This window comes from Ruditapes philippinarum, unplaced genomic scaffold (assembly GCF_026571515.1).
Source record: "Ruditapes philippinarum isolate M1 unplaced genomic scaffold, ASM2657151v2 ctg3843_1_1_1_1, whole genome shotgun sequence".
Lineage (NCBI taxonomy): Eukaryota > Metazoa > Mollusca > Bivalvia > Venerida > Veneridae > Ruditapes > Ruditapes philippinarum.
The window spans coordinates 156,901-175,051 of NW_026866699.1; the positions used below are offsets into that span (position 1 = coordinate 156,901).

An 18,151-nucleotide genomic window follows, 5' to 3' on the forward strand; every position below is an offset into this window, starting at 1 on the left:
TTAATTGGTCGGGATGTTTATCGAGGATACCTCCTCTTAATCATAACAGGCAAAGCCTTTTTTCCTCTCCATTTAAATATAGCTCTGTGTGACAGGTCAATGATTTTTGAATTTACAACTTTTATAACAACTTTTAATTAAAAATTACCTTTTTAAAGCAATATAAGGAACGCATTTCCTCTTTGTCTATACTTTTACAAGATGAAAGATACAAGAAACTTGATTTTAAGTCGGTTTACAAATGACAAGAAACATTAGCTTATAAGCTATTTACCGACAATGACAGAAACATAAAACATATTTACTAACATATAACAGATCTGAAAGTAAAATCATTTAAAACTAGTAGCAACTTTAGGCATGAAATAAAAGTAGCAAGATTAAGAACTATACAATAAGATTAATAAATTAAAGCAAAGTATGATAACATGCACAGTACATATTATATTAAAGGTAAATAACAGTTTAAAAAGTAATCAATGACTGTAGTATAGAATGAGATGAACATTTAAGTATGATACATGTAGCAATGTGAAAAAATTAAAAATAATTTTAATAAAAGTATAAATTAATTAAAATAGTAATAGTCAACATCTAGAATTCATACATAATTAAAGATTTACTAAAAAAAAATATATTGACTTACTTAAAAAGAAGTACATAAAAATTTATTATAGAACTAAAACAGCATGAAAAATAATAAAAAATAAAGCACATACATGGTAACAAACAAAGTTAACTAGAATTAAGTTGCATGCACAGCCTAATGGAAGGGAAAATAAGGAGTTTTAATTAAAACAAAACATACAAATAAAAAAGCAAAGATACAACTAGCATACAAATACAGGGTTTAAAGGAAAAATGACATACAGCATATAATCAAAGCATTATAGCAAACTAAAAAGGGATGTACAAAAACAAAGCAAACAAACACACATGCAGTCTAAGCATTTTACATAATGATCAACTCCGTACAAATCACAAAGTAATGATTTAATTGTTTGCAAACTGTAAACTAAAATCGCAATTCACGCTGATCTCTTAAATTCTCTTTGTTGTATAACATCAACTATTCGTTTCGTATTTATAAAGATTTATGCAGCATTTAATACCCGACTGTATTAAAAATTCAATAATATCAAAGAGCAGAATTATGAAACTTTGATACTCCTACTTTAACTAATTCAAAATCATATTAATAATACTTTGTTTCTCAGTGCATGGCTGAATTTTGTATAAATATTTTATGTATGCATACACACTTTCACAGAAATAATGAATAAATAATATCAAACTTGATTTAATATATCTCCAAAGAGCTATATTAAATATTTCATATATAACACCAGTCTCTGATATCACTGCATTTTTACAAGCCTCTGCCACTTTGGGAATGCTAGTCGTGATTATAACTACTTTTTCAATATTAGCTAGGCACGTTTTCCCTTCAAATGTAAGGCTAATATGAAGTTCCCCACCACATTATGAACACATGACGAGGCCATTTTGCAAAAAGTACAGCCTTTATGAGAAAACTCTGCTAGTATGACATTGGCTCTCCAGCTCGGCCATTATGAATCTGCTTTTTTATTGAAATTGAATTGCTGCAAGGTAGGTTTCCGAAACATTTTTAAAACAAGAATCTCATTGGCAATACTTCACAACAACAACAACAACAACAACAACAACAACAACAGAATTTCACAATAAGTATATTTTGTTCTCTATAAAAGTACTTATTTTTTTAGATAATTTGTAGTTAATTAATAAAATTGTCAATAATTAAGTGTTTAAGATCGTAGGCTAACAAGACAGGCTAAAGCTTAATAACAAGGTCATTATGAAACACTTAATTATTAACATTATAGTATCACTAGACGATAAAATCAGAATACGCCCACGAAGAAGTTTATTTGAACGAAAGAGACTGCTGTAAAATGAACACATTTTTAATGCAAAATAGAGAGTAGACATTTCTGTAATTCATTATAATTCTAGAAACATACGATAACATGAATTGAATAGCGCTTATGAAAGATAAAAGTGGTAATTAAGCACTTTGCCCATATATTCCATAATGTCAACATAAACATCCCCGCACAAGAGGAAAGAAAAGATGATCAATAAACAAAACTGTTGGCTAGAAAATGGTTAAATATTAGAGAAAATATCATCCCGAAAATGCAACAGCGAAATAAATCTAGCATCATAGGAACTTCAACAACACGCCTGGTAAACGATAGAACAGAACATAATTTTATTTTGGATTTGTACATAGTACATCATCACTACAATATAAATACACAAATTGTAAAGATGTCACGTTTCTATTTAACAAATAATATAGGATTAAATATATAGTATTGAATTTCATGTAAAGCTGGAGAATGAACAGTAATGGATTAAGAGAATATTATTATCACTTATAAAACAATTTGTTAAGCAGAGTATAAACATATTTGATACAACAAATCAATTGAATTTTTTGTATAAATTTGTAACAAAATATCAAAATTCAGTTGTTAGTACTAACAATAGTGTTCCTGATTTTAATCGATTCTCTCAAATATTTAGCTAGATTAGTAAGTATAATTTTATTATTAGAAGAAATCAGTTCAATAAATTTAAACATTGATGGTCTTTTGTAATAAAATCGTTTCACATATTTTTTTTCCTTATGTCAACATAGCATGGGCATATCAAAACAAAATGGTATTCGTCTTCTAAATCCATTGTATTACAACATAAACAATATCTTTCACTCCTCAGGAATTCTATTTTGACCATATCTACCCATTTGTAATCTTAGTGTATGTGCAGACATTCTAATTCTTGTGATGTAAAATCTAAGATCCTTACGTAATTTATGTGAAGATAGTTTTCGTATGAATATAATTCTTTACAATTCTTATAAAGTTCTAAAACAAAATTATTTTCTACAGATGAATGCTATATTTGTATATAATTATCAATAACTCTTTGTTTAAATATTTTTGGAAATAATTTACTATCTACGATATTATTTTCAAAAATATATTCGGATAAACCATATATATCGAGCATTTCTTTAACATTTGATACCCAGTTTTTTACCTTTATAACAAGCAGATAAACTTAAAACATCATTCTTTCAGATGTATTCGGTAAATTGCTCTTTCGCTACTTCCGGACCAGCGCATTTCGCTTAAATTAAATTAGGTGTCACCAAAAGTAAAGGGTTGTCATTTTTTAAAGTATTTTGAAAAGTCTACTCCAAATATCGAAATTCAAAGAATGATATGCCATGTAGATTTGATTAAGAATTCCAGAAAACGTCAAGTTGTTATGATTGTGTTTGAAATGTGGTTGTGGCGGCGTTTCCTAGTAAGCGAATTTAGCGTTGAAGGTGTCTCATCAATCGTATGCGCTAATACACAAATTTATCAATTTATACTAAAATCATTAATGAGCACAAGTCGAGTTTTTGGAGATTTTTTTTTTGCTTTAATATCAATGTTTTTATTATTATTATTATTATTATTTATTATTATTATTATTATTATTATTATTATTATTATTATTTTATTATTATTATTATAAATGAAATCTCGAGGGGATTATATATGGATGTTGTTGTCAAGTGTGGTATACATTATTTGAAATTACAAATAATAATATAAAGCAAATAATAAAATTTTCTTGAACAAAATATTATTTTTCATTTTAAAAACATAAAAGATGTTCATACTCAATCACTGAGAACTTTATCAACATTTTTTTTCCAAGATATATCTTAAAAGAATATCACAATTTTATTAAATTTACCTATGAAATATAGTGCTATATCAGCAAAATAATACTCCAACTTCTTTAGACTGCAATGGTTACAAATTTTACAACCCTGATTTTGGCAACATAATCATCGGTGATTTTAATATAATTCATAATAAGAGAGTCCGAAAAGTATTTCTTAAAGTATCTTACCATAGAATAATTTCTGATATCTTTTTTAGTGCATGCCATGGTTAGATAGTTGAATTTGTGTGCGTGTGTGTGTGTGTGTGTGTGTGTGTGCGCGCGCGCGCGCGCGCGTGTGCGCGTGAGTTTATCTATACTCCCCACCGGTTGCCCATATGGGCGAGTCCTCCAGAAGAGTATTAGTCATTTTTTTATTTTGGAGGATAGTGCAATATACAGATACACAAAGATGCTCATATCCTGACTTTTTAACGTGCCAAGTGTTTAAGCACTCATGCACGGGATCTCATCCGAAAGACTGATTAGTAATTTAAGTTGGCCAGCCTGTAAATCGGAACCCACTATGTCGAGATTACAAGTCTCGCGCTCTAACCGATTGAGCTATGTGGGCTGACTCTTTGAAGTTGAATATCTATCGAGGCTTTTTCTGTTAAATTGTATTGGTGTCGTCATTAAAATGTTATTATAGGAGTTGTTTATGTTCTCATTCAATTTCCTTTTATTTACTTAATTCAATTGCTAATCATTGGCTACGATTGACACACCCCGTCCTTACTCCGAACTTTAACCTTTCTGTTTTGTTTGTTGACGTGCTAGGTGCCTTAGCGATGAACCTGTGTGGCTGGGTGCTGTTGAGGCTTCCTTCTCCCATGTTGATCGATGTTTTCATTTGTTCCGTGACGTAACAATACCCAATAAAACAATCCAATCACAGCTCATCACATAATCATTACTTTACTCCATGGAAATTGCCTTGCATTTTAAAGTGAGTTTGTATCGGACTGTTTGCATCACAGTTTGCAAGTGTAGAAATAAATTTCATAGATATTTAGGTGATTTAAAATTATACAATTTTGAAAATTAATTGCGTATATAAAAACGGATATGACTGCTTCCATTCAGCAAGAAAATAGAAGAAATGCATTTTTAAAGCAAGGTAATGTTTAAATTATTTTTACGTAGTATTAGAATATTCTTGAAACAATTATCACAGTTTGATAAAAAAAATTATTACGTTTTAATAGCAATTTATATGTGTTTTCTTTACTAAAATTGATTAACGTTTTTATGCTAAAATTTACTACTTGTTTAAACTAAAATTGATGCTGACACGTGAATTTGATTTATTAGCCCAGATGGTTTTTGCTCTTTTCCTCAAAAAGTTTAAGAAAGATTTAGGGAGATCTATATGTACCGCAATATTATCATTTCAGATTAGTAAAACAGATATAGCACCGTTTCAATCATGGGACTGATTACACTACTTTTTCTATGGACTTTCATTCTGTTTTTCACAAAAATTAATAGTTTACAACCATGCCAGTCTCTTCAGCCCAAAAATCTAAACAAGCAACTACAAGGCTATAAGCTGTTTGACAGGATTGTCATTTCTCACCACGAATGTGCTAAAGAATGCATGCGATTGGGAGCTTGTGCTTCTATCAATTTCATAACAAGTACCAAATCTTGTGAATTCAACTCAGCGGGGAGTGAGAAAGTTCTCAGTAATGCAAAAGGAATAATTTTCTCTGATATTTCCGAATGGCCAAAGGTATGTGTTGTTTTCCAATTTTCGGCCGATGGCTCATTTGGTACACTTTGCGTGTTGCGTTGTCGATAGCGACAACACAACCTATATCGTATTGCCTTTTCGTCTTGTCGTCCTGTCGCTAACGAAGCACGCCAGACGGCGCGTTGTCGTCCTATCGCTTGGCTTATATATATATACAAATAGCCAATCCTTTCGATTTGAGCCGAGCGACAATGTCACAATGCGACAACACGCCGCCCGCGCGACAATGCACCGTTCGACGTGCATTGTGAACGACAGGACTCTGTTTAGCGCTTTGTCTTGTTGTCACTAGCGACACACGACGCACAAAAGTGTTCCAAATCTACCATCATAGTAAAATACTTTTTATTGTCTTTTGCACGACATTTTTCATATAAAACTTCCACTGACATTTGACGAGACCACAATTTAGTACAATGCTATAATGCATTATCTATCAACATTTCTCGTTGATTAATTTATGAGAGAATTTACAGTCTGTTGCAGACAAGAAACACAATGAAAACGTTATCATTTATTCATTAGATAATATCATAAATACAAATGTAAAATTTTGATTGAATTTTGTATTCGTTGTGTCCATTTCTGTATGTTTTCAGGCGATGGTTAGTGGATGTGCATACCATGACTGCAACAAAATTCAGCGTTGCCTCCCCCTTGGACCAGACTCGTATAAATGCGTCAATATCAGTTAGTTTAGTTTATACATTTGTATTTTCGTTCGATTGTGTTGGAAGCTATAAGCTTATTGAAACACCCTCGAATCAGTTCCAGGAACCAACTAGTACTAAGCAATGAATGTAAAGTTTCTTGCTCAAGGAAACAACTGATTGTCCCTGACAGGGTTTGAACCAACGTGGTCAGCAATCTACGCGTCTAAGTCCGACGCGTTTACCACTCGGGCACGCAGTAAGTTGATGACATTACATACACCGAAAACTTTTTAATACATGTAAATTGATCTTGGCTTTGACATAAAGGAAACTTTGCAACAACATATTAAAGTTAAACTAACACTTACGAGTGTAAATCAATTTGCTCACTTTATCTTAAGCTCGACTATTCGATAAGAATAAGTAGAGCTGTGTAGTCACCCGAGCGTCGGCGCTGGTGTCGTAGTAGGCGTAACTACTTATGTCAAAGTTTTTGTAATACCTCAAATATTTTCAAAGTCCATTGACATATGGCTTTGGAGCTTTGCACACTTGATCACCACCATGACCCAACCTGTAGACAGGAGGAGGTACTAGTAACTGTATCAAACATTTTGACAGAATTATGCCCCTTTTTCGTCTTAGAATTTACGTTAAAGTTTTTGTAATACATCATACTTTCAAAGTCCATTGACATATGGCTTTGACACTTTGCACACTTGTTCACTATCATGACTCCAACCTGTATACAGGAGGAGGTAACTCTATGAAGCATTTGGAAGAATAATGCCCCTTTTTCAACTTAGAATTTACATTTAAGTTTGCATACCACCTCAGATATTTTCATATTCTATTGACATCTAGCTTTGAAACAAGTTGAAATTTTGTACTCTTCTTTAAGAGCATTATAGGACTCTCTCCAAGGCCTATAACTGTAACATGGATTTAAAGAAAAAATTTACCCTTTTGTTAACTTAGAAAATTTTCATTATTAAGGCTTTTTTACTTTCAAGCACTCAGAATAGTCAGGCGTTGCTGTCCTACCAACAGCTCTTGTTATTGTAAGCGTGCCTTTTTCTCTTACATACAGCATTTTGTTAAGATTTATATGTACATGCACGTTTTATTTTACGCTATATAACAAGATATTTTACTTGCTGTATGTCAAGAAATACATGTTTAAATCTTTCTTACATAAACTAATAATAAGGGTGGTGCCTCGGTGCCATTAAAAATCAACAATATTACATGAAACTGCTGATTAAGTCTGTAATTGAGGGATTATGAGAAATCGCAATTTACTTCACGTCGCATACAGTAACGGCTTGATCTGTACTCAGTTTTCCAAACTTAAAATGCTGGAATAATAGCTAATACATTATCTTTATGATGCAACCTTGTTCAAAACATAACTTAATTTTATTTCCACCTTTGATCATATAAAGCGAGTATCATAGAAGAAATAAGAATGCCCAAAACGGCGAAATTGAAAATGTTGCAGACTCGGTTTGATTGCGCCTGTTCATTGACGGTACTGCCGTAAGTGCAAATTTCAGTCTACGCCCTCTAGCATCGGCTTAAGCAGGATTCAACATTTAGACACGGAAATGATGAAATTTTGAATTTATAAACATCCACATATGTGTTCATACGGGTGTTATCATGGAGCCTTTAATTTGACACATTCCTGCCATTCCATGAAAAGCAGCGCAGGGTCCACGAGTAAGCCGAGAAGTCGACCAAATGAATGAATGAATGAATGAATGAATGAATGAATGAATGAATGAAAATGAATGAATGAACGAACGAACGAACGAATGAACGAACGAACGAACGAACGAATGAACGAACGAACGACCAGTGGGTGAGCAAGAGAGTCCATGAAAAGCAGCGCAGGGTCCACGAGTAAGCCGAGAAGTCGACCCAATGAATGGATGAACTAATGAGTAAGTGAATGAATGGATGAATGAATGAATAAATGAATGAATGAATAAGTCAGTGAGTGATTGAGTGAGTAAGCGAATGAATGAATATATGAAGAAATGTGAAGTTCTGCCAATAAATACATAAATAATAAAGAAATAAGAAAAGAGTTATGCAATTGTCTTTTCCGATCATCTTCATTGGTATACCATATAATTTTTTATTATCTTTTAATAACTGGCTTCTGCTTAATAAATTACTATTCTAAAGTGTTACATGACATATTCACATGTTTACAGCGTGCAAAAGTCCTCCAAATTCAGAGCAAAGTGTTGCGGAACATGTCATGGTTGTTGCTGGCACAACAGTCCGATCACACGCGTGTCCAGATGGTATGTTTCTTAGCGGTGACAAGCACATAACGTGCAATGTAAATGGTGAATGGACGGTTCCAAAAGCTACTTGCCAAGGTTTGTCAAGCCAGGGAATATTCATTTTAAATTTTTACATTCTTGTTTTTGAGCAATGACAATAAATTAACTAACCAGAATATATCCGTGATATTTAAGCTTATTTATTGGCGATAATGAAGTTAACGGATTTGCGATGATGCTTACTTAAACTATTGGCGAAATATGATAAATTATCAATTATGATTGTTTGATAAATCAAATTTATATTTGATGACAATAAAAACTGTTTACTGTTTATGGTAACTAAACAACAAAAAGAAATAAAAACAATCCAAGAAATCAAAACATGCGCACGCACGCACGCATTTTATAAAATATATTTTTCTCTTTATAGATTCAACAATTGGCAAATCATGTTCAAGTAACTCGGATTGTAAGGAGACTGGTGCAGTTTGCAAAGATGAAATCTGTTACTGTAGCCATTTCTTTAGAAGAGACACCGAGTCCAAGGATTGTATCAAAGGTATTATAATTATCAGAGTTGATGTTCCTTTCTTCGTGCATTAACTGCGGAAGCAAGGGGCGCATTTAAATCCTGCAAATGTTTCATGCACGAAACAAAATTGTGCCGTCCCATGACAAAACTAAAATAATGGGTTTGCGACCAGCATGGATCCAGACCAGCCTTTGCATCCGCGCAGTCTGATCAGGATCCATGCTGTTCGCTATCAGTTTCTCTACTTGTAATAGAGTTTGTAAGCGTTTGTAAGCGAACAGCATGGATCCTGATCAGACTGCGCGGATGCGCAGGCTGGTCTTGATCCATGCTATTCTCAAACCATTATGTTGGTTTTGTCATGGCGCGGCTCAAATGTGCATCAGCGCTATTCTTGCATAAAAATGATCCTCATCTTTTTCTCTTAAAAAGAAAGCATTTTGTCAATTATTTCCGAGTACTTTTGCGATGTCATTTGGCATTTATGTTATAATAATAAAGCCGTCATTACAGCAAGCTATTTTTATCGCATGATGTGACGACTTTTCTTTTGTTCCTCGTCTACTATACTCTAATAAGTCATAGTAAAACGACATCAAGTTTTTTCTCTACAGAAAATGATCGAGGCCGTAAGGCCGAGATCATTTTCTGTAGGGAAAACCCGAGATGCCGCCCTAGGCCGATATATTATAACTATTTTATCGCATGATAAAAAGAAATGAGAATTTAAAATCTGTCTTATCGCATGATAAAAAGAAATGAGAATTTAAAATCTGTCTTAGCGCATGATAAAAAGAAATGAGAATTTAAAATCCGTCTTATCGCATGATAAAAAGAAATGAGAATTTAAAATCTGTCTTATCGCATGATAAAAAGAAATGAGAATTTAAAATCTGTCTTATCGCATGATAAAAAGAAATGAGAATTTAAAATTCCCAATAAGATCCGCGTTAATTTTTATGGTACATGCAAATGACAAATTTTTGTTTTTTCTTATTGTAAACCATATAACGTAAGGGTGTGCTGATTATTTAGATTACCACAGACACATAAACACATTGTTGTTAATAATAGTGACGCGCAAGTATTACGCTACGTTTCATTAGCATCCAAAAGGTGGATTTCTTTTATTATTTTTTTCTCAACGGTAATTACAGTGCGACATCTAAGATAAGGCCAACATTATAAAAAAGTAAAGTGCGTGTTATTTCAAATAAAGTTCACTTTGTTTCATGTACCGGTATAACCGTGACCGAGGACAAAACTACCCACACTATATTAAAACTCAGACTAGACAAAAACAAATATTTTCAAATTGGGGATAGGTACTGAGAACATGGCCTTTAGTTTAGCTACATTTTTGCATTAATACTTTTCCTAAATGTAATTTGGTGTTATGTGGCATAGCCTTTATAGCCTGTCACCTGTGTGCAATTCTCATAATTTCTTTTTTTTTTCATTCCCTGAGAAAATGCTAAAGTTTCCATTAAAATATTTTTGAAATTCCACCTTTTGCCATTTGATCAAAAATTTCTAATCGGGCAAAGGCTAGCATAATACTAGTGCGTCTTAATTCCTTACAGCACTGTTTTAAAATATGTGTCTTTGGTCATCCACCCAATCAGGAACATCAACCGCATTTCTGATTGACTCTCACGTTATATTCCCTAACAGGCAGTATAAACATGTTGATGAAACTTTTTCAAAAAGCCATAACACTAATACTGAAAATCTGGCTTTTTAAAAATGTTTCACTTATGCAATATCTTACTCGAAAAACAAACGTATTTTGATCTTTTTAAACCTTTCTCAGTTTGCAGCACCATGGATAGCACTTTCTCTGTCATGAAAGGCTTAATTATAGTGAACCGTAATGACCTTGGTATACAAGAAGGAATTTCTATTGATGAATGTTTTACGATGTGTTCTGAAGATAAGAATTGCATGTCCTTTGAATTCAATACAGCTGATCTTAAATGCAGGAGAAGCACATACACAAAACAAATGGTAGAGGATGCAATACCCACAGACATTAAACTCAGTACTGCTGAATTGCACGTAAGAAACTGCTTTTGACAGACGTTGTTGATTTTCTATTGTAGAGCAACACACCAAGCGAGCGCCATTTTTTTACTGTACACATTTTTGCTACGTACAGTAGAAACAATGATGAAGACCATTCACAAATTTAGGCCAACTTTCTTCAGAGAGAATATATAATAAGAATATGGCCCATAGAATTCGCACTTATGGCCATTGAATTAATAGTTTTATGCTTTAGGTACGACGGTAGCCAACCTTCGTACGCCTCTTACCAGTCTTTTTTCAATAGGAAGATGGATGATCCAAGTTTCGCATTTCAAGGGCACTTGAATGTAATAGATGGTCTAGTAAAATACTTATATACGGGGGTCGTATGTCGGAATCTGATGTATCGGGGTCTTTCAAATTCGAAAGACCTTAAACGCAGAAAATTCTTATGAATTACTTATAAACACCTTTGTATCGATTATTGATAAAAAAAACACAATTGGTTATTTCTCAGAATCAGATTAAATTTCTAATACTGATATAATTCATCATCTCAGAACTGCTTTTTTGCCCTTCCCATTATGCATACGCGCGAAACGCTACTTCCGTTTATAAGGAAATATTTAAATATTAAATATTCTTTACTAGTTCTCCAGCGCAAATAAGCTTATATTTGCTTTAGTTATGAATAACCAGTCATGGGTTTTACAAAAGATATTCAAAGATAACCGTTCAAAATTTGCAATTTGATTTTAGGTGTAACTGCTCCAGTACAACAATGGCTTGTTGAATGGCTTTTCAGAAATAAACACTTTTTATGATTATAGAATCGGAATTGTGCAAAACTAAATGATTCAAAAGAGTTTATTCTATTTTTCAAAGAAAAAGAGTTATTCAAACAGAAAGAGGTTCAGACATTGAAAATAACGGGGTTTTGAAAACTTTGTACACATATCACTGTGACAGTAAGCTTAATTTTATTTTAATTCTACTTGGAAAAAGATGTGTGCATAAAATCAAGGCTTGGTCCGTCTAAAAATATCTGCTCATAGGATGCAGTGATAAAATATACTGTAGGCATGACAGAACCAAACTGGTAGTGCATACATGTATTGACATATTGTCAGCTTTCGCAAGATATTGATGATGAATATAATTTTATATTTTATTAGTATCTTATTATATTTTATAAATCCTTGTTTAAGTTATAGAGAATTCCATGTGTGTGTCTGATATTTTAAAACTTATCAGGTAAGGCTTAGAACAAGAAGAGCGAGTCTCTGCCAAGCCATTTATTTATTTTTTTTCGTGCCGAGCCTGATAAATTTTGAAACATCTGGCACTTGTTTGTTATTCCATTTATAGTGTTTTCAATTTTATAATGCGTTTCTTTCTCTTTAGATTTCAAATGAAAATTCTGTCAAGAACCTCTTAAGTTCATGCGACGCGCATTAATATGCTAAGTCATATCAATAAGAAATTAAGAAATAGTCCGAATGTTTTTCTCAAATACAAAGGGATACTTTGATTAAATACTGTTCGATTCAAAGTTTATCAATTTAATATTTTCAAACTAGTAAGAGGTTAAACTATTTCATTCTCTTTATTTTATTTGAATATGACTTTAGTGATGAGGTTCCTGATAAAACTGAGGGTGACTGATAAAGCTAAATTTATCAGATATGCTCATTTGTTTATAGAAATAAATGTGATGACACGATAGAAGTTAGTATTATTATGTATGCCTGACAAGTACATGCTCCCATAATTACGAGCAAACAAAAATAAAAACAGAAACACATCCTAAGATAAAAGATAGCCTTTTTGATTTGATGGATTCAAAAACAATATATCAAATATTAGTAAACAAAGTATTCATTAAACTCGGTACACATTTGTATTGGGCAAATAAATATGAGAGATAACTGAACTGGAATGATATATAAAAAACATGTATATAAATTCAATACAAGAGTTATTAACAATTCGTATAAACAATTCAAATTTAGAGTTATTAATATGATCTTTATAAGCAAAGACACGCTCTATAAATGGAAAATGGTCTCATCTCCAACTCTGTAATAAAATAGAAGATTATCAACATCTTGGCAGTGAATGTATTTTGGGAGACAATTTTATATATTTTTCAAGAGTGCGGAATTCAAAGAAATATACGTAGACTCGAAATCCTTATTTTCGGTTATAAAATATCTCAAGAAGAATACTTTTATATCAATGTTATACTCAACATTGTAGGATTTAGTATTTATAAAGCTTACTTTTGTAGTAATAATTGGTCAAATGAATTTTACATAACAAAACTGTTAAAGACAGCATTTGAAATAATTTTAATCTATACTATAAATACAAAAAGACAAAAGTAAAATATTTTGACAAAATACTCGAACTTTTAAAATATATGAGCCACGTCACGACAAAACCAACATACTGCGTTTGCGACCAGCATTGATCCAGACCAGCCGGCCCGGATGCGCAGGCTGGTCTGGATCCATGATGGTCGCAAACCCGTTATGATGGTTTTGTCATGGCACGGATAATATTATAAGAATCTTACACCGACTGCCGGTACAGACCGGAATATCTAGCTCGAGGGTAACTGTTTACAGCGGTAACGAGGCTCTGCCGAGTTTCCGCTTAACAGTTACCCGAGAGCAAGATTTTCTCGTCTGTACCGACAGCCGGTGTTTGATTCTTTTTCTTGCATATTACATGTCAATTATTTTCGGAACAGAAATTATGAAAACTAATATTCTCATTACGCACTTTTTTCTCATAGTAGCGTATGAACATACAACTTCATTCATAACGGAAAAATGACGTCGTCTTAAGAACGCGATTCATTCATAAAAGGCGCGCATCAATGACGTCATCTTAAGCACGCGACTTGTCTTACATGGGGGGTGTAAGACAGAGTTTTCTAACACCGGTGTAAACGGTAGATAAGCCTGTCTGAGATGCAAGAAATATTAACCTCTATATATAATTTCATGCTTTTTTCACTTTGTTTTGTGTGTACATATGTGTATGTTGTTATGCTATTACATACTAATATCTCAAATTGAATTTGTTAAATTATCTCATATTGTATATTATGTAATTATGTTTAATATTTGTGAAAAAACAACAACAAAAAACAACAACAACAAACATCTCATTGCATATATGTATAAATATGTAAAATATTTGTGACCCCCCACCCCTCCAAAAAAAAAAAGAAGAAAAAAAACCCTAAAAAAAACCCACAAACATTTGTTTGTTTTTTTTCTTTCTTAATAAGATAACCACCAGATATTTTAACAACAACACAATGTTTAGTGAGTGTCAGGTTAATGTAAACATCAACACATTGAGTTAGTGTCAGACAAGATTTATCTTATGACTTAAAAACTAAGAACTGTAAAAAAAAATATTCGACGCATTTAATAACATTTTAATAGTTGTATTCTATCACGCCAATATGAAAATTAATTAAATGTATATTATGTTGAAAAATAAAATAATAATGTAGTTTACACATTTATCTTAAGACTTAAAAACTAAGAACTGTAAAAAAATATTCGACGCATTTAATAACATTTTAATATTTGTATTCTATCACGCCAATATGAAAACTAATTAAATGTATTTTATGTTGGGGAAAAAAAAGAATAACATAGTTTAGTTTTGTAAGGCTTTTGCTTCTATGCAGAGTTTGCAGTAAATGAATTGTTAAATGTCATATATGTCTAGTATGTCTAGGCGATTTTAATTACATAAAAGTTGAAAAGAAACTTCTGATTTTTTTATGCATGGTATGCTTATAAATTGTATCAAAAAGATAAACATCCTGTGTTATCATAATTCTTTTATCAAAATGTTGAAACATCTTCAGAAAAGTATAAATCTTAATTCTGTTTAATATGTCAAGTTAATAGATATGCTTTGTCTTAGTATGTATTAAAATAATGGCGTTTTGTTTCAATTGAGAAAAAAAACTATGCCTCAAAGTTATCATGCATATTAAGTGTATTAAGTAGATTAATTTTACTTTACATCTTATTACTAAACATCTGGATGTTAATAAGTATTTTGCCATAATAAAGAAACTTTTTCAAAAGTTACAATCTTATTATGTTTAGCGTGTCAAGTAATTTATGTGTATTATTTTTTTCTTATCTTTTTGTTTTAGACATACCTTATATTTTTGTCTTTGACATAGCGTTTTTTCTTTTGTATGTCTTTGGAGTTTTCGAACGTTTTTATCCTGAAAACAGAGAGTGATACTTTATCTGTTCTTGTTTTTATATGAATCTTACAGATTATTTAAAGCCAAGGATTGAGATTTCCATTAACTGTCGTTACCCATACAATGTTTTAGTCCCATATCATATATAAAATTATAAATAACAAAAATAAAAAGAGGAAAATCTGCGTATGCATATTAAGCATAAGAATGATTCTTTTTTTATTCATCATTAAAAATTAAAACGAAATAAACAACATACACTGAATTTAAAATACATATACATGCAACTGTTTTTAACGACAATAGAATAAACCTTTGAAAGAGGTTTAAGTCAAATATCTAAGTATATTTTTCAATGATTTGTAATAAATATTTGTATGTATGTATGTATGTATATACGCACGCACGCACGCACGCACGCACGCACGTACGTACGTTTTTGTGCGTGCATATGTGCATGCTTGTATATGTATATGAAATTTATTAAAAGAAATAATGATAAGTTAAAGATCAAATATCATTTATTACTCTATAATTTAATCAAATATAACATCTGTTACAAAGTCAACTGTTATAAAGTCTACAGTAAACGTGAATCACAATGAATTACACAAAAACATGGATCAATATACATTCCCCTTTGTTAAATAAAATGTAGTTGTCAAAAATAAATAAATAAAAGAATACGAGCATGTCGTACAGTATTGTTGTAATTTTGTTGTAAATAAAGATAATCTTTTTTCAAACTAAAAAGTGAAGATTGCTTGTTAAGCAAAAGATGTTCATGGATTTGTTTATAATGTGCCCTTAAATGGTTATGTACTGGATGCACAATTTAATAATGTTTTGCGAAAGACTGAGGTGAAAAACAGGCGATGTGAAAAAATGAAATTAACCTCTTCTTAACAGAAAAAGAAAATGAAATTTTGTATTTTGCGTACGAAATTATAAATATTTCTGAAAATTGTTTTTTTGTTATCAGTAATGTAGATTACATTTACAGGCGTGGATCAAGGACTTTTGAACGAGATGTTGCAAATTTTTGCAGGATTTTCAAACGTTTTTTGCAACAACAACAACAATCATAGATTAATATCCAGTCTCGGTGGGGTTTGACCCATCAAGGGGGAAGGGGGGGGGGGTTATGTTACAATACCTCCGTCTGCATCCGCGCCTGCATTAATGATGTGTCACTTTTACTTATGTCTGTATTGTTTCAAATATATGATGGCAAGCTTTGTATATGTTTCATATTGTCATTGATGTGCTTTGCATTAAATTTTGAAAAATAATTAAATCTTGTATTGTGGTAATACCTGTCCAGTCATACACAGACAGTAACTATGAATACTGCTTTTATATGTATGCCGGATATAAAACTCATCATCATATCTGGTTACTGGGAAATAGTTTTGTCCGCCCGCTAATGTAAAGTGGTTCGATCCTCGAGCGAGGCATATTTACACATTACACAGACATTGGTTATTACTGGTTAATCACCCAAGAACGCCGGTTTGGTGGAAGACCGCCAAGATATGTCCAAAATGTGGAAAAAAAATACATTAAACCAGAGAAGCAAACCAACCAACCGACCGACCGACCGACGAAAGGGAATGCTTGCCCTTTACCATGCAATGTGCGCAAGACCTTTATATTCAATAAATCCCATAATATACTTAAATTAAGATATAACCATCATCTCTTTAAAAACGGATTACTTCCCTTTCATCACTGCATAAGAATACACAAATATTACAAACCGTTCGATTTTCCAGGGAGATGGTGTACATCCATTTTACCTCTTGATAACCTCTTGATTACCTCGTGATAACCTGGTGATTACCTCGTGACTACCTCGTCAATGATACCAAGTCTGATATTTCATTGTCTTTATTATATAACTAACGTTCCTTTTTTACGTTTAAGCAAACATGATTATGTTGCATATGTAATTAATACATTTGTGTTGCACACAAAAAATAGACAACACTGTGGAGAGTCTGACATTCCATGGATCGAAAAACGGAGAAAAATAGGAATCCGTAAAGAACGCCGAAAACTGCCAAAATGAAAATGTTGCAGCTCGGTTTAATTCAGCATGTGTATGGACGGTAAGGGTAAGTGTAAGCTAAGATAATGGGAATAAAATTACTCAACAATCCCTAGCATTAAACATGTTTAGTTTCTTAACGTAGGCAAGACCAAAATACCGTTACTCCGTCACTATTATGTTCGAAGTTTGACGAGAAGAAACGAGAAGATGCGATTGGGTTCGATTCGAGTTAATTCGAGGACCCACTTTTAAATAGCCGGCCATTACAAGTTTTCGCAATGTGATCAAAGTTGCTATCAATACATATAATAACATTTTTTTATCAGTTTCCGACGAAATTCGTACGGACTTTAATGTATGGTACAACGGTAATTACCAGTAGAACACTTGGCTGGTTAGCCCAATAGTTAGAGCGCTGGACTGTGAATCGGCCACCCGGGCTCGATTCCCGGGCGGTGCAGGACTGAGGTCACTTCCGTTGTGATTGATCATGAGATCCATTTTACGGTCATTCGCAATGTACCTCTGCTCTGACATGTACAGAAGTTATCAGTTTCTTGCAAAAGTGAAGTTAAACTGCTTGACAGCCTGCCCGTGAACGATGCGGTGGCTGAGCTGGGTTCTGGTAAATTCAATGTGGCACACTGCCGCGATCCCAACACCACCACCACTTGGCTAACTAGTCTCAATTACAATGCATTATTACACTATATATGCACGTCAACATAAAAACGGAATGCTTACACGTCATATAACTTTAGATATGCGGTTATAAACCAAATGATGTCAAAAAAAAAAATTATTCA

General features: G+C 32.5%; 1 protein-coding gene across 1 annotated transcript; it reads left to right on the forward strand.

Moving 5' to 3' along the window:
* The first annotated feature begins 5,160 nt into the window (after positions 1 to 5,160).
* On the forward strand, positions 5,161 to 13,492 carry LOC132733397 (uncharacterized). Its single transcript, XM_060720050.1, has 5 exons — positions 5,161 to 5,509; positions 6,130 to 6,220; positions 8,406 to 8,576; positions 8,914 to 9,042; positions 10,829 to 13,492. The coding sequence occupies exons 1-5, from the start codon at positions 5,204 to 5,206 to the stop codon at positions 11,089 to 11,091; spliced, it is 960 nt and encodes a 319-aa protein (XP_060576033.1). The 5' UTR covers positions 5,161 to 5,203; the 3' UTR covers positions 11,092 to 13,492.
* The last annotated feature ends 4,659 nt before the right edge of the window (positions 13,493 to 18,151 follow it).